The sequence below is a fragment of the Paramormyrops kingsleyae genome, chromosome 21, assembly GCF_048594095.1.
Source record: "Paramormyrops kingsleyae isolate MSU_618 chromosome 21, PKINGS_0.4, whole genome shotgun sequence".
Lineage (NCBI taxonomy): Eukaryota > Metazoa > Chordata > Actinopteri > Osteoglossiformes > Mormyridae > Paramormyrops > Paramormyrops kingsleyae.
The window spans coordinates 2394830-2412313 of record NC_132817.1 but is presented as its reverse complement, the minus strand read 5'-3'; the positions used below and the strand labels follow the sequence as shown (position 1 = coordinate 2412313).

At 49.1% G+C, this 17484-nt stretch overlaps 2 protein-coding genes across 3 annotated transcripts; one reads left to right on the top strand and one right to left on the bottom strand.

The window, feature by feature from the left end:
• The first annotated feature begins 1444 nt into the window (after positions 1–1444).
• fam151a (family with sequence similarity 151 member A) lies at positions 1445–6611 on the top strand. Of its 2 annotated transcripts, XM_072704312.1 has the most exons (9): positions 1445–1688; positions 2350–2496; positions 2905–3054; positions 3211–3370; positions 3812–4036; positions 5149–5285; positions 5394–5528; positions 5638–6351; positions 6416–6611. In XM_072704312.1, exons 1-8 carry the CDS (start codon positions 1505–1507, stop codon positions 6300–6302), a joined length of 1803 nt encoding a protein of 600 aa, XP_072560413.1. In that variant the 5' UTR covers positions 1445–1504; the 3' UTR covers positions 6303–6351; positions 6416–6611. The 2 variants fall into 2 exon arrangements, with proteins under 2 accessions (XP_072560413.1, XP_023671674.2); XM_023815906.2 differs by having other exon boundaries at positions 5638–6611.
• Positions 6612–7760: 1149 nt separating this feature from the next.
• acot11a (acyl-CoA thioesterase 11a) lies at positions 7761–14849 on the bottom strand. Its single transcript, XM_072704313.1, has 17 exons — positions 14543–14849; positions 13620–13727; positions 12693–12884; positions 11850–11919; positions 11644–11704; positions 11405–11506; positions 11201–11330; positions 10960–11116; positions 10460–10579; positions 10137–10275; positions 9971–10026; positions 9633–9699; positions 9351–9434; positions 8917–9050; positions 8661–8792; positions 8456–8582; positions 7761–8091 (listed from the first exon to the last, which is right to left on the bottom strand). The coding sequence occupies exons 3-17, from the start codon at positions 12865–12867 to the stop codon at positions 7960–7962; spliced, it is 1686 nt and encodes a 561-aa protein (XP_072560414.1). The 5' UTR covers positions 12868–12884; positions 13620–13727; positions 14543–14849; the 3' UTR covers positions 7761–7959.
• Between the last annotated feature and the right edge of the window lie 2635 nt (positions 14850–17484).

Sequence of the window (17484 nt, the reverse complement as noted above, 5' to 3'; positions counted from 1 at the left end):
AGATCAACTCCAAAAGGAATGTCTGACTACAATGACAGCTGACCTCACCAGGTTGGGACTTGGGTTGGCACGCAGCACACACGCTTCCACCATGCCCTCGTAGACAAGCAGGCTTCTATTAAGAGGCAAATCAGAGCGACAGGGCGTTCATATTGTTAATAGAGACAAAGGGGGCTCTACTCGCATCTCCAGAACCAAGACACTCTTCCTGAGGGCTTTGCCCATTACTCTGTTTAAAAAAGGACAAAAAACATTAACACGGTACAGTTATATGTATGTATGTATGCATGCATGTTTGTATGTATGTATGCAGGTATGCATCAATACATGCATGTATGTCTGTGCATGTATTTTCTCTGAAAAAATATACAAGGCATATACAAGTGCATGTTTTTCAGAGAAAATACGTGCACTTGTATATGCCTTGTATATTTTCAGCAAAACAATGTCAAACCACATTCTGCATGTATTACAATAGAATGGCTCTGTAGTAGAGTCCAGGTGCTGCACTGCGCTGCCTGCAGTCCAGACCTGTCACCCACTGAAAGCATTTGGCGCATCATGGAACGAAAAACACGACAAAGGAGACCCTGAACTGCTGAGCAGCTGAAATCCTAAATCAGGCAAGAATGGAACAATATTTTACTTTCAAAACTCCAGCAACTGTGGCCTGTACTGCGAAGCGGGGTTACTGGCTTATCAGGGTAACTTCATCAGATTCATTTTCAGCATATATTTGTCATAAAACAATACAATTTCTGTTTCAACATTTGATATCTTGTCTTTGTTCTGTTTTCAATAAAGTGAGTTTATGTTATTTGTAAATCATTCCATTCTGTTTTTATTTATATTTTACACACCTTCCCAAATTTTGGAAAGGGGTTTATATGTATGTATGTATGTATGTATGTATGCATGTATACATGATGTATGTTAGTAAGTGGTATGTTTGTCCTGATAGATGTCCTGTTCTGTGCTGCAGACTTTTCACCATGTGCACCTTGAGAAATTCAGGGACACCCCGCAGTGTCAAATACTTCTGCACACAGCTCCCATAAATCAGCTTTCCATGATCAGACATGCAGGGAGGCCTTCTCTCCATGCTGAATCAGGAGTCACTCCATGCAGGGATTGTGGACAATCTCCCATTGATCCACACTGCACAGTGAGCATTTCTGAGTATTCTGGTTTGGGTCTGGGTCAACACTCCACAGGCTGCTCTACACCTCATATCTAGATCTACACCGTACAAACTGCTCTATGTTGTATATCTATGTATACACTCTCGAGATATCAGACCAGACTGCAATTGATCTGAAACCATTTCAGGTTATAGAAACAGTTCTCGATGGCCAGAGGATGATAAGAGGAGCTGTTATCTCTCTTATGGTTCAAAGTTAACCATCTGAGGTATATTCTGGGTTAAATTCCACTCAGACACAGATGGAGAGTAAGCTGGACGTGTCTGTGCCTGTCTTGCATTTCTGGGCTGTTGTCATTAGTCATGAAAAATGGACAGAAGGAGAGGGGGGAGGCGGAGAAGGAGGCAGGGGTGCAGGTGAGGGATCCGGGCGGCCGACGTGGCTTCTTCAGTAGGAAGCGCTCAGCCATGCTGGCCACTGGAATTAGCCTGGCTCTGCTTCTGGCTGCCATCATCACGGCGTCGGTCTTGGCGAGCAGAGCACCAGGTAAGCCTCACTGCGAGGTGCTGGCAGGCCTTTCGCCTCTTTATGCTGCGTTTCCATTTTCAGGAGCTGAAGCTAAACATCATGTTCTAAGGCTGAGCAGCCTTGTGATTGAGTAGTGAGCTTGAAATGCATGTTGCTCTAAGCAAGATTTACCACTGGAGCCTTTGATGGTGGGGGGGGGGGGTTGTCAACGGTAAAATTTATCGACAGGGGTGGGGTTAAGCGCCCTCTGATGGGATTCCTTCATAATTACCTGTGCTTGTATTTAATGTGGAAAATATCAAATGATAGGCTTGATTGTACGAGTCATTTTAATCACTGTTCTATAGGCTGCTTATTGTCTTTAATATTTTTATTGCAAACAATTTATATGTGAATCTTTCAGCTCCTCATCCTGGTCAGGCCATATAGAATAAAACACTGTGGGGAAATTGGGTCTACTTCATAAATGCCATAGAGGGTAGGTTCAGCCAGTGTCCAGAATCTTCCAGCCACAGGACTGGAACCCACAACCTTCAGGACACGGTCACATATCACTGCGCACTAAACCGTATAGAAGTTGTATAAGCAGACCGCAGTAACTGTAGTTTCTGATGCAGCTATCAGAATAGACTGAACTATCAGACTAGATGGCTCCCTTTACAGCTGGCTCTATCTGCAGACACACCTCCCATGATGCCTTTTCCAACGGGCGGAGACATGCTGCAGTTCCTCTACCAGAGTGGTGACATCACAGACAAGGATGGACTGCAGGTCACATGGTACCATGCAGCCAATAAAAAGTCTGAAATGGAGGAAGCCCTGAAAAGTAAATCTAGTTTTCCTCACATTGCAGTACACTCATGAACATTTTATGGTCTTTCCATTTGCATTTATACTGTAGAGATAGAAGTATAGATTGTGTTTTGATGTCATTTTGTTCATGAAGTTTTAACAATGTTAACAACAACGCAGGGAAGTCCATCTATTACTCAAAATGCACTTATAATTTGTGAATCGTAGCATATTATGAAATTGCTATTTTAGGTGAACTACAAACACCATGAATAAACAGCATATTCATTGATAAATGATCCTGCTAATACCAGCATCTCTAGCACAACAGCGTAATGTGTGATACTCAGTGCCGTTGGTGTATTTGCGGTGTAATGAAATGGTGTCAAACACGCCGGTGACTTTTGAGATATGACATGTTAACTTCACGGCCCAATCCTAGGTTCTGCGATGGTCTTGGAGGCTGACGTGAACATCCAGGGACACAACACGGCCAACGAGACCAGTATTCCCATCATGGCCCACCCCCCCGATGTTTATAGTGACAACACTCTTCAAGACTGGCTGGACCGAGTGCTCCAGTCTAAGAAAGGTTCCAACAGTGGTCATGCGCGACATAAATCTTGTAGTACTTTGATGATGTATAGTTCATTGAATGTATGTTGTGTTTTAGTGCCCTCTTTTGGATGTTTTCTGCATTCCATCTTGTCATTCTTGTGATGATGCGTTTCTTTCTGTTTGAATAAAGGGGTAAAGCTGGACTTCAAAAGCATCAAGGCGGTGGAGCCTTCACTGCAGCTTCTGAGGAGCAGGAACCAAACGGGCATCAGCCGGCCGCTCTGGCTGAACGCCGACATCCTGCCAGGCCCCAATGTGCCTGCCTTCTGGCCCGTGGTGAACAGCACCAGGTGAGAGAATAGAAAAAACATGCACTACCATGACATCTTCAATCATTCCTATTCGCTTTGGAAAAGGCCACATGGGAAGTTACTGTGAAGAGGGTGGCCCAGCCCAGACTTAAGCAGACATGTTTCAGGTTACTGGGTGAGAGCTGGGTGGATCTTCTTAGATCATCTGGTTGGATCTGCGGCCAGTGCTGCTATTACCCCCCACCGCGGAATCCAGCCTCTTCTCTGAGGGTCTGAAAGTGTTTTTGTTCTGCACATAGGCAGGGTGAAGTGTCATCTTCAGAGACATCAGCTGACACTGTAACTAAACACATTAATCTGAGTTAGTCTTCTCTCAGACCCTCTAGGTTTATGTCATGGCAGCTTTGGTATGAAATAACCTGTTCTGAACACACCAGGAAGTAAACTTTCATTCAGCAATCTTCATCTGTGTGGATCCAGATTCCTGGAGCTCATCCAAATGAAATTCCCGGAGGCGACGATCTCTCCTGGGTGGGCAGTGCTGTACGTCCCCATCTTCCCCAACGTGACGTATAGTCGCTCCATGGTGGAGCAGATGTACCAGGCCATCCGGAACGTTCCTCAGAGGGTCACCTTTCCTGTGCTGGCCGTCATGGTGAGGCGGGCATGGCCTCACTTCAGCTGGCTGCTCAGCCAGTCCCCCAGGTAGGGTCCCCCCCAGGGCCGGCGTTCGGGCCCCTCGGCAGAGAGTCAAGGGACTGCTGCCCCACCTGAACTGATAGGCTACGTTCACACTGCCATGCTGAAGTGACTCAAATCGGATTTTTTGTGACACAGATCTGATCTTTTCAGGGCTGTGTGGACACGCAAATCTGATCTTTTCAAATCGGATTTGTGCCACTTTCATATGTGGTACTAAATCGGATACGTATCCGATTCGCGGCCATGCGACCTGAATGTGACGCTCAGATCGGAATTCATGTGGCTTTTTGCTTATACGCATGCGATGACATCATCAGCCTGCACCGGCAGCGCGGGAAGGTAAAAATGGAGGAGAGCTGCGATAAGTCAGTGGAAGGATGGAGAAGGTGGGGATTTAATTGATATTTGGGGAAATGAATCTGTTCAAGCTAAACTGGAAGGAACCTATCGTAATAGAGTAGTATTTGAAATAATTGCCAAAGAAATGGCACAGCGTGGACACGAACGTGGCTACAATGCCAAAGAAAAATAAAGAGCCTGAAGTCAAAGTTTAAAGAGGCAAAAGACTCCAATCAGCGCAGTGGTCATGGCCGCACAATGTGCCAATTTTACGACCACGTTTCGGAAGACCGATGTGTTCACATTACAGTCAGATACAGGTCACTTGTACTTATGAATGTGAACCGTCAAGATAGAAAAATCCGACCTGAGCGAAAAATCGGAATTGAACGATGTGGTTGGCAGTGTGAACGTAGCCTTAGTCTTATCTACCACAGTCTATAAACTCATAAACTGTGACTGATATGATGGAGAGCGTGTCTGCTGGTTGGTGTGAAGTAACATGAATATTAAACCCAATTCCTCTTCCTAACTGATTAGACTGCGTGTCAAACAGCGATAAAGCCTCAAGGCGCTGTTTGGAATGAGCAGCCTGGATATCCGAGACCTTTTCCAAAAATCCAGGCATTCTTTTGATGCTTCTAACTTCTTGTTGTGAAATCGCATCATGCATGGCTGGATGGACGCACTCCACCACCGGAAACCGTGCAGTTTCATGCGTGCTGTAGTAGCTCTGAGAAGCCCCACTAGGTGGCGCCATGTTCCCTCTGCTCCAGGTTCAGCCTGACTCTGTGGCAGGGCACGGAAGACCCCAGTGTGAGCGACCTCCTGTTTGTGCGGGACAACATGCACCCCCAGCGCGTTTACTATGACCTGTCCCAGCCTGTCCTGTCGCACTTCAGAGAGGCAGCCGGTGAGCGTCCAGCAGAGGGCCTCGGGGCTTTGCATGCTGCCAAACCCTGCTGCTGATTTCAGCAGGATCCTGCCTGTGACTCCCACTCACACAGTGTGTGTTGATCAGGGCTGAGCAGGCGCCTGCGCCGTTTCTACCCGGGAGGAGACCTCATCGACTATTTCAAGCCGCCCAACAAGGATGGCGTGAACATCCAGTGGAATCGGGTCAGTGACAGGACGTCACTGCTGTCTGTCCTTGGAGGTAAGGGCGTCTACATCCCTGCAGTGAAGCATTACAGCCAGACGAATGTGATGCACATGCTGAATGTATGCAGATCTTAAACTGTAGGGACGCTGCCTCTCACCGGCAGGGCAGCCTGGTGGAATGCTGATCATTCCGGTGGGATCGAAGCCAGGTCATTCAGATGACATTCTGGTTGGAGATTCCACACCACAGCTCCCCCTGCAGGAATTCTTAGGCATGGTTCTTGCCTCCCCAAAGCCATGGGGCCTCTTCCTGCAGATTCCATCCCAGACCCTGCTGGCTCCTACGCTCGCCCTGCTTAATGAGGCCTTCGATAATGACCAACTGCGTCATCCAATCTGGATCAACATGAACCTCTCCCACGGAACCTTCCAGACCCCTGGTTACATAGACGGTCAGGAGTTCCTCAACACAATTAACCGGGTCTTCCCCTATGTCACGCTGGCGCCAAGCTGGCCCAGGGAGGCTCTGGCGTTGGGCTACACCAGTGTGCTGGTGGAGGACATGATGGCGCTGCTGGGAGGGGCCTGGCAGGACGTGGCCCTGCAGGTGCTGGCAGTGCCGCTGGGCCGGTCGTACCCGGGCCGCCAGGCCCTCCTGCAGGCCCAGCCCCGCATGGCCCTCACTGTGCACCATAGCCCAGAAGAGGGCAGCTACCACTCAGGCTATTTGGGCCTGATGTCGGCACGTGGAGGGAACATCCAGAGGACTTTCTACAGCATGCCCAGCCAGTACATGAATAGGCTCCACATGGATGTATTCACATCGTAGAGGTTTAATACTGAACACTATTCAGTCATTTCTGACCTCAGAGTCTCACCTGCACACACTTAAACCCTCAAATACTGAACACTAATCAGTCATTTCTGACCTCAGAGTCTCACCTGCACACACTTAAACCCTCAAATACTGAACACTAATCAGTCATCACTGACCTGAGTCTCACCTGCACACACTTAAACTCTCAAATACTGAACACTATTTTTATACTATTAAAAACAAATTCCCCAAAATGAAAATAGATACAGTGGCTTTGAGACCATTAAGGCATGATGGGAGAATAAAAGGGAATAAAACGCACTGGCTGAGGTGTGAGAGCCTTCTGTGTCACAGGCTGCTCAGTTTGGTCGCTCTCCAAAGGCATCGACCTTCTGCTGTCCGCGTTGTTCCAGTCAGATGCTCGCTTCAGTTTTATTTAGCTTGGGTGACTCTTCTTCGCCTCGGTGTCTCACAGCACAAACGGATCTGTAGTCATGTCCACTAAATCCGCAGAGAGATTTACATTTAAATGAAATATCCCTGTATGCTGAGAAAGGCGCTGAAAACAGTGTTGAGCTTTTGCCAGCTGACCAGCAGAAGCTCCTGAGTCACCGATGTTCAAGGCGAGCTCGTGCAGAGCAGCTGGCCTGAGAGCAGAGTTGGAGGGTTCTGCGTCTGAGACGCTGCTCGAGGGCAGATACCCGCATACAGATTCAGTAAAAACAGGAAACCTATTCATATTCTGTATTCCGGTAAATTATTCCAAATTCAGTGCAGTGAGCTCCTGAACCTGGAGGTGGGTGGTAACTCCCCAATCGGGGAGCAGGCTTTGAGCTCCTGAACCTGGAGGTGTGTGGTAACTCCCCAATCGGGGAGGAGGCTTTGAGCTCCTGAACCTGGAGGTGTGTGGTAACTCCCCAAACAGGGAGCAGGCTTTGAGCTCCTGAACCTGGAGGTGTGTGGTAACTCCCCAATCGGGGAGGAGGCTTTGAGCTCCTGAACCTGGAGGTGTGTGGTAACTCCCCAAACGGGGAGCAGGCTTTGAGCTCCTGAACCTGGAGGTGTGTGGTAACTCCCCAATCGGGGAGGAGACTTCAAACTCCTGAACCTGGAGGTGTGTGGTAACTCCCCAAACGGGGAGCAGGCTTCGAGCTCCTGAACCTGGAGGTGTGTGGTAACTCCCCAAACGGGGAGCAGGCTTCGAGCTCCTGAACCTGGAGGTGTGTGGTAACTCCCCAAACGGGGAGCAGGCTTCGAGCTCCTGAACCTGGAGGTGTGTGGTAACTCCCCAAACGGGGAGCAGGCTTCGAGCTCCTGAACCTGGAGGTGTGTGGTAACTCCCCAAACGGGGAGCAGGCTTCGAGCTCCTGAACCTGGAGGTGTGTGGTAACTCCCCAAACGGGGAGCAGGCTTCGAGCTCCTGAACCTGGAGGTGGGCGTTAACAGTGCTACCCAAAATGCTAAAGCACATTTCAGATTGATGAAAATTTATTGGACCACTTTTGGTTCCACCAGAACATGTTCTGGGAAATCAACAAGGTGAACGGTCAGTAGAACCAGGAACTCCAGCCAAGGATGGAGATGTGGGACTGTGTCCTTATACAGAGACAAAGGCATGGGAGCCAGAGCCACCCTGGGCAAATTCAGGTCCCCCAGAGTAGCCATCCTTCTAGCCATCCTTGTTGTCCTTCAGGAACTTCTTGCAAGAGCAAAAGGTGCGGTAGAAGGTGGAGGACAGGCCTGCGATATCAGTGGAGATGTAGGGAAGCACCCCTGCAGAGGCCTGGTTGTAGTAGGACACCTAATGGAGAAGGACCAGACCTCAGGTCAAAAGAGTAACAAGAAAGCCAGCTTCAGTTCATCCATCCATCCAATTCCCAAACACTGCTCATCTATTTAGGGTACAGAGCTTACCAGGCCACAGTGGGCAAAAGCAGGAGAAACTCTGGATTTAACTAGTGATGCAGACCCATGTTGAGCAGATCAGACCTCCTCATGTTTGGCAGCAATGCCTAGAGCTGCTGGAATATGTATTAACTTTTTTGACCACTGGTGGCGCTCCGCCTCAGTGATACCATGAGCTGAATATTCTGCACATGGAAGATCACAGCCCACACAGGCATCCAGGGAACCCACACACAGCAGCGGGTGAGAGAGCCGGGTACCTTAGTGTTGCCGACAGACTCCTCCCAGATGCTGAAGCCCGCGCAGAACACCTCACCCCGGGTGTAATCCTCAGTGGGAGGGTGAGTGGGCAAGGTAACGGAGCGCAGGGCCACAACATACGGGTCCCTGGAGGGGCCAGAAAACCAGCAGTCAGCAGGAGCAGTAAGACAGCTGCTGTGACGGCGGACGGGCCGCAGTGCTCACCCCGGGTCACACGGCCGCCGTCTGGATGCCAGCAGGATGAAGTCCTGCACTTTGTTACTTCTGTTGACTGAGGGTGTGATCACATGGTAGATGCCGTCATCCTCGTCCACTTGGTTGATCAGCTCGCAGTGCCTGCACGAGACACGGTGAACAGCATTATACAGGATCACCATTCTGAAGGATCAGTCCGAAATGGAGACAACTGGCAGGCAATGTGGCGCCTTTTGGTGGGTGTTCCCTGGAAGGTTCTGCCTACTTATAATGACTGTCCCAATCAGGCCTGCGGCTCAGGTCTGAGAGTAGCAGGAAGACTCGGCCTGCTGGGACATCTACTGTGGTCTCCACCCTGAAGCAGAGCACCTGGTTCTCCTCCAGAGTGTAGAGGTTCACCTGCAGGACACAGCACAGTCAGAAGCAGAGTCCCGAATGAGCTGGCCTTTAAGCATGGGGAAGAATGGGCGGGGTTAGGGTTCAGGCTGCGCAGAGTGGGCGGGGTTAGGGTTCAGGCTGCGCAGAGTGGGCGGGGTTAGGGTTCAGGCTGCGCAGAGTGGGCGGGGTTAGGGTTCCGGCTGCGCAGAGTGGGTGGGGTTAGGGTTCAGGCTGCGCAGAGTGGGCGGGGTTAGGGTTCATGCCACACAGCTTCAGTCACAAAAATTCTGAGCGGTGGGTGTAGTGTCTGGAGGAACACACCTGGTCCTTCTCAGTGTTCAGAACCCAGTTGTTTCTGGCCGTCAGCATCTTAAGCGCAGATACGTTGTTATAGCTGAGGTAGACCTGCAAAGATCCAGCAGATACATGGGCAGCATGAGGTGCAGGCTGCCAGCTCTCATGGTGCCTGAGATTAGATCAGAGCACCAGGAAATGCCTGTCAATTCAGTTCAGCCATTTTCCAGCTTAATAAGTGCTGCTTGAGACACAATGACTTTGACACATTAAGTGAAGTGGGCGTGGTCCTTTGACAGGTAAACACACCTGGTTACTGGGGTCCCAGGGGACAGACAGTGGTACCTCTGTCTGCCTGCAGGAAATGATGTACCTCCTAAAGAGGGCATAGACAGATTTCACAATCCCAAACCTAAACGGTCTCAACTGATCACAGATCTCTCTGCCGTCTGAGGGTGAATCGAACTCTTTCTCCAATACCTCTCTCAGGGCTGAGCAGACAAGCAAGAGTAGATGGAGTGTTCTGAGGCAACAACTTTAGAAATCTTTTCTAAAAAAAGTTCCACAGTGGTATGTGGACAAAATAAAAATGAAGTCCTCCAGCTTCTAGAGAAGTGCTGGTGTTCCATTTGATCCCCGTCGCTCACCTGTCCAGGCGGATCTTCTTCCTGGCAATAGCCTCCTGGTACCGGCGTTTCCCATCCTGGTTGAAACAGAAGAACATCCCAGAGGATCAGAAAATCATACTCAGCATCGCTCCCTTCCTGCCACAAGCAGAACTGCATGTTCTCGCTCTGCTTCTCCGGTTCTTACCACAGGCTCGGGTTGAATGTGTGGCAGCTTTCTGGGCTTCTTCTCCTTATCCAGGACCTCGAACATCATGATGGCGCTGTTGATGTGCCGCAGAGGCTCATTGCCACAGTAGGCCTCGGCGCACACACCCACCTCCATGCTGTCACCACAGAAACACAACAGGATGTGCCAGCCATCACCTGCAGCACCGCCTTGAGGTCGGGAGGAATACAGACTACCCAGCATCTCACAGCAAACTACACCTGTACCGTCCTAAACACTCTTTCACCGTGGGATGCCTCCTTTAGGTATGGGTAAAGACAGTGAATTCAGGGTCGCTTCACCTGTTCTTGAAGGTGTTGTTGACAATGGCCTTCAAGACAACTCGATCTCCCACCTGAGACGGACCCCGGAAGTGGAACATGTCGATGGCGCGTAGGGTGGGGTGGGCGTTGCACAGGCGGCTGCAAAGAACATGACAGCTCCTTAACTGGCAGAGCATCTCAAATCAGAATATGAATGAACACTTATTAATGTCTACACTGTAACACTGCTGTAAAAAGGGTTAGGAAACCCTACGAAACCCTAACCCTGGGTTACTTTTTAATTTTACATAATCACAGAACAGTCATGTGACTTCTGTAGGTATCTTCTAGAAGTCCAGAAGGCCTCCTCTGTGACAGTAATGAGGACTCCGGTCTCAGAACAACACAAATATCACGAAAGACAGCATACAACAGAAGACAGGCAGCAGGGGGAGCAGTAGTTGATGAGCAGTTTCCGAGGTAACCTATGCCTAAATGAGCAGGTCTGGATGAACAAGGGGGTAATAAAGAGGCAGCACCTAGCCGCGATGGTGGCCACGTTCACCATCCAGGCCATGATCTGCCCCCCGAAGGTGTTGACCTGGTGGTTGGCGTGGGGGGGCAACACCAGCTCCACGCTCTCCACCCGTGTGCGCTCAGCCGCCACTGCGTTCTCCGGCTCCTGGCACGCCTCCACTGCAAGGCAGACGCACTGCGTGGGCCACTACCCGCTCATGCCGGAAAGCCCCAGAAAGTCCACACCTCCCTGCAGAGGCTCACCCGTCTGCCAGCTGCTGAGCAAGTCAGTCATGATCTCCGCATGGATCAGCCTCATCCTCCTTCGCTCGGAAGCGATGCTGTGCTCCAGCTGCTCCTCCTGTGTCTGCAGGCTGACGGGCTTCAGCTGCACCTGCACAGACGCAGTCACATGGGGGCTGGCGTCTGAACCTCGCCGTCACAGTGCACGGTGTGATGCAAGCTCACCTTCCCCATGTCCGAGCCTCTGGCCACAAAGGTGGCATAGGCCTGGCAGACCTTCCACTGGAGGTCGCTGTAGAGGTCCTCACAGGTGACCACGATCCCCACCTGAGCCATTATCGCATGAGAAAACGCAGCTGAAATACCCCAAGTACCGAACAGCGTGGATGCAGGCAGAGAAAGCAGGCATTGGCGAAGCAGAGCGAGAGAATTGCTGCCTGCCAGTCTGCTGATTCGGGCCTTACCTCCATACTGGAGTTGAAGGCTCTGTTGACCTTTGCCTTGATGTTAACCACCTGTCCAACCCTGCCGGACCACAAAAGCCATTTAACTGCTTTGCTGGTGATTTGGACACTTGAGTTGGTGCATCAGACGGGGACACAATTCTTAAATCATCAGGTCATTTAGGCCTAAAATCTGTGGCACCACAGAAAGCGAGAGGTAACGTTACCCTATGGTGTGCTCAAAGTAAATGTCATCGACAGAGGCTGTGACGCAGGAACAGCCGGCGTGCCGTTCAGCTGCAAGGAAGCAGGAAGTCAAAGACATGAGATACGGACAGAGAGAGTGTTCCTGATCTCACAGTCTGAACATGAACATGAAATGATCACATGACCTGCAGATGGTCTCATGTCATTTCACATTATCGCCTCCCCCTGATGGAGCAGCCTTTAAAGGCTGGAAGTGTGAACTCTGGTGACATTGCCTTGAGCACGTGAATCTGGGCTGATCAGCATGTCAGTTAGTATGTTGAGACCTGACCATGTGCAGGTCATGTGATCATTTCACGTTCTGGTCTTACTGTGTAGAAACTGTGTGAGACCAGAAACACTGACAATGGCAGTTACAGTGACACGGTATATACTAAGGGAGTGCGATATGATGATAAATATCGGAAGATGAAATAAAAATAGTATTTTATATCGTTTAATTAATTGGTGTCGCAAAATACACTGTTTATGGCAACATTTTATGACTTGTATCAGGATATGAGATTTTGTCCCTAATATATCCCATCAGGCCCAGCTCTGGAGTGGGGGGGGCAGACATAAGCTTGAAAGCTTTTCCCCCAGACCCCACCCAGTAACCCAAGTCATCCAGCTGGCACAACAATGCAGCAAAGTAACCTCTGCTTTGACCAAGGAGATGACCATGCCCCAGACCAGCCAGAGAATCTAAGCCGTATTTCTCAGCACCCAGGAGTGGCTCCTTCAGCCCTGGTGGGGCCCAGGCAGACCGCAAGGCCTGGGGCCCTCGCTCACCCAGACAGGCAGGCCACGGGGCCCTCGCTCACCGGACAGGCAAGCTGTGGAGTCCATCCACTTGAGCAGCTGGCCCGCGCTGAGCTCCCCGCAGTGGTTGGCGTGGCAGGGCAGCACGATCTGGCTCATCTTCACCTCTGTAGGGTTCCGGTACGTCTCCCCTCCCCCCGAGATGAAGAGCCCCCCCTGGGAGTCAGCCGAGGTCATGATGGGACAGGGAGAATCTGGCAGGAAAGAGATGAGGTGAAGGGAATGGCTGGTGAGGCAGCACATTTCAGAACCATATGCGGTCATCTTCTGCCGCGGTTATGAGGGGCCTCAGAGAGAGACACCACACCGCCACCACTAACCAGGGACAGGGATAAGCACACACCACCAGGCAAAGGGATAGGCACACACACCACCAGGCAGAGGGATAGGCACACACACCACCAGGCAGAGGGATAGGCACACACACCACCAGGCAGAGGGATAGGCACACACACCACCAGGCAGAGGGATAGGCACACACACCACCAGGCAGAGGGATAGGCACACACACCACCAGGCAGAGGGATAGGCACACACACCACTAGGCAGAGGGAATGGCACGCCCCCCCAGGCAGAGGGATAGGCACGCCCCCCCCCCCCCGGCAGAGGGATAGGCACGCCCCCCCCCCCCGGCAGAGGGATAGGCACACACACCACCAGGCAGAGGGATAGGCACACACACCACCAGGCAGAGGGATAGGCACACACACCACCAGGCAGAGGGATAGGCACACACACCACCAGGCAGAGGGATAGGCACACACACCACCAGGCAGAGGGATAGGCACACACACCACCAGGCAGAGGGATAGGCACACACACCACCAGGCAGAGGGATAGGCACACACACCACCAGGCAGAGGGATAGGCACACCCCACCAGGCAGAGGGATAAGCACGCCGCAGCCCGCTGGTAAGGGATGTGGGTACCTTCCTAGTGGCTGTGAATTAGCCCAGCAATATGACTGATGTCTGATGGATGCGGATCAGGGCCAGCAAAACACAAAGACCAACAGCTGTGACTCCAGCGTGCAGTGTCTGTTTGTCAGGTAAAAAAAATAAAAATAAATAACTGGGTGTGATGTGAGATCTCATATCGTCTGAATGACACAGTAATACATACGTGTACTGTCACTTCAGGTTCACTAAGGAATATAAAGGGAGAACTACTACATCCAATGAAATAGATACAGGGGCAAGAGGAAATAACAGGCAGCCGCCTAAAGCAAAGGGTAGGGCGAGTACAATCAGATCTTCCAGCAGACGGAAGGAGCGTAAAGCCACAGTGACTGCGGTGACAGGGGACGTTTTCTGCGTCAGAAACATTGTCAGCCGTCTGAGAGGGTTGGGATAGTCTGAGAGCCTGAAACTGCTCCATTACCCAGTCACCTCCCGCTTTATGACGGTGACCAAGGGTCAGAGGTACAGGTGTCTGTCCGTATTAACCTGCGCGCATCTTAAGGCTTTTACGCTTCAATATGCATGTACGAGTCTGTAAATCACAGATTACTTTATATAAAGTGACCTACACGGCTTACGTTTACTGGCGTATTCAGAGTTATACGCGAGTTATCGGGTCGCGTCCTGCTCTCCTGATTTATGACAATTAAAAAAAAGTCTCTAGCTTGAAAACGGTTTTATGTCTACTGTCTTAAGCAGCCACCTAAACAGGTCTGATTTCATTCCGCAGTATTCCTTATGAAGTTATTCACAGTCTGTTTCTGAGTAATTCGACACTTCTTCACGCCACCGTGAAAAATAAACCTACATTAGCGGCATCTGACACGTTGATGTTATGACAGTAACTTCCCAGTAAACTCTCAACTAAGCAGAAGCGGCCAGGATCAACTTACCGTCGCTATTACACAAGACGGCATGTGTTTCAATGTCCGGCAGAGTCAAAGTGTGCAGGAAAACGAAATATTAATACAAATAGCACAACTCCCAGACAAACAGAAATACCGTAAGGCTCGGAGGCAGTAAGTCAGGCACGGCGGCGGCGGCGCTTCACGGTCTGGCAGCGCGCGCGCTTACGCGTCCTGACGCCGCTCCTTTAAATGGGGCTGGGGGGGGCGAGCGGCTTTTTAAGGTGGACCCCACACCATGGGCTTTCACATGACGTCAGCAGTCCCAAACTTCAACCTGCCCCAGGAAAGAAATTTACAAATCTCCAGATTGAGTATGTCTGCGGAATCACGTGATTTTAAACAAATTCACGTCAGAATTAATAGTAGGCCTATTTACACAACGAACACACCCCATTTGAAGAATGTTTTATATTGTTTAAACAAGAAGGATTAATGGCAGTGATGACTGCGTATTCAGTATCACACTCATTCAAAAATGTGCTGTTTCTGAGGAGTGACACAACAGCCTCCGCTTACAGTGAGCACTTCGGGCACCTTACTAATACAGTCATATTAAACCTGCACAGAAAGATCAAACAACGCACGATGTTTGCTATGCAAAGTGTAACATGACTGAACGCGGTGAGGCGTGTTCACTGACAGATTCAACAATATTTCATAGTGTTGTGCTATTCAACCAAGTAACCAATGGAGAAATTACCCGCGGTACTCGTTAAAAAGAAGTAATGTGGCAAGAGAACTTGGGATGCTAATTACGGGAAAACGATGCAGCCTTTTCCATTCAATTCAATTCAGTTTTTATTGTAATGAACACGTTGTACTGGCACACACACACACACACACCAGGCAGAGAGAGCTAATTGCGAACATGGGGACAGGGGAGGTAAGGCAATAAACATAGTTTGGACATACATAACATACATTATATGCACGTTATACATAGGCTATACATACACTTTTGTAAATGTATCCTTTTAAAACAAGTTTGTACAGGGATGTTTGTGCTTAAATCCAGTTTGGCAACATAGCTGCAAAATCTCAAGTAAAATTATCATTTAATAAGACGTACGCCTGCCCCCAGAGGCTGTTTACGGGACGTGTATCAAGAGCCTCTCTACTCTCGACATGCAATGTCCGTTCAAAAACTACCGCTCACTATACTAAAACTCAAAATGCACGCTGGTTTTAAGGCTTAAGTGCCCCGCCAAACAGTTCGATTTCTGCATTGTTGAGAATGATATATAGTAATATTGTGATATAGTAATCGGAGTCAGAAAAGAAATGCAAAAATCCCCACGCCGCATGTTCCCCTCTAATTTCTGCATGAAAAAGCAACAAGCAACAGGAGAGTTAAACCCTTCCGGGACGAAGCTACCAGAGGGGGCGCAGCACGCAGGAGGGAAGCCCCTGACACGACGCTCCTCCAATGAGTTACACTCCCCTGGCGGTTTCAAGGCTCCCCATCCCGGCCGGGACTGCTGTCCGCTTGCGGTCTACTTAACGCGTCGGTCTGGGAGCCCGTCTGTACTTCTAACCCTCTGACTGAGGTCTAGGGAACTTCATATTGTCGCTTTACATGCAGGCTGTAGAAGGGAACTGAGGTGCACTTTTCAGATTGCACGACCTTGCTCTTAGCAATAATGCCTTTCGTTACAGTCTCGTCCCCATCTGTTCCTGGTGCCTTTTAACGTTTATCATAAAGGGACCATGAGAAATTAGGGCACTGTCAATTGATGAAAAGATCTCTGTCCGGACAATCGTAAATTGGACTTTTTAAAGAATCTGTTCTACCTCTTGTGTCTTTTAAGTTATTCAAATAAAAAAAAATACGGGCAAACTTGGTATAATATTATTTATTCCTAAATTTAGGTGCGGAATATGCTTATTTTGCGCGGCCGGTGTTCTGCCATTCTTTTGCTGCCATAACAGAATTTGCTACTGTAGCAGAAATTTTTAGTTGTATATGTCGGTTTTTGCTATTTTGCCAAAATATCTTACCTATAATTATGAATGGACATTTGTATAAAGATTTATGCTATCAAAATAACTGTCCATTATTTTAAATGGGGGTAGCATTTTTACACGTAGTTTCATGCGGTCAGAAACTAATTTTCAGTTTTTTACAACTACTGTAGTTTTATATACCCCATGAGAGGGTGCTCGATGTTTCGCGATCCGAAACACCCAATGACCATGGGGAACATCACTGATGATGTGTCTGAATGCATGGGACAATTCGAATGTGCTGCCAGAAATTGCGACCTATAGTTTTCAGTGCGGTCATAGTTTTTTTTACTCAGAAACGTAATGCCAAGGTGAGAATTTAATGTAAAATTATTTTAGTTCCAGGTAAAACAGAAACGTGTATCTTGTTAGTTATCATTGAAATTACATATTTTTACTTCAATTAAAACAAAGACCGCAAGTACTCTCAACAAACCAAACAGATACACGTGTACCTTCAACTTTAATGTAAAACCTGGTCCCATGCATATTTACGGAATCCATATCCTTACGCCCTTAAGGATACAAATAATATATTAATCATCTGAACTGTATGTAGGAAAGACATATTAACACAATATGAATAACATTTAAAGATAAACCACATTAACACAATTTCTCAGACAACGTAAATGTGGGATACAACGTTCATTTACGCATGCGTCGTAGCGCTCGGAAGCAGTTTTGTTGGGCAGGAAAAAAGGACAGGACAACTGAAACTTACATGCTTTCATCAATATTTATGTATATGAATACAAAGGCTGATTGTCAGCCTGCTGTACTTACATTATAGAAAGAGCTGAGGTGGCGCATCATCACAATAATTGCAGCTATTAAACACTCAAAGTGACCTAATCAAAGCCCACTGAAGCACAGGGAAAGGGCTTCTGACTGAATAAAGCCAGTGGAACCAAGCTGAGCTT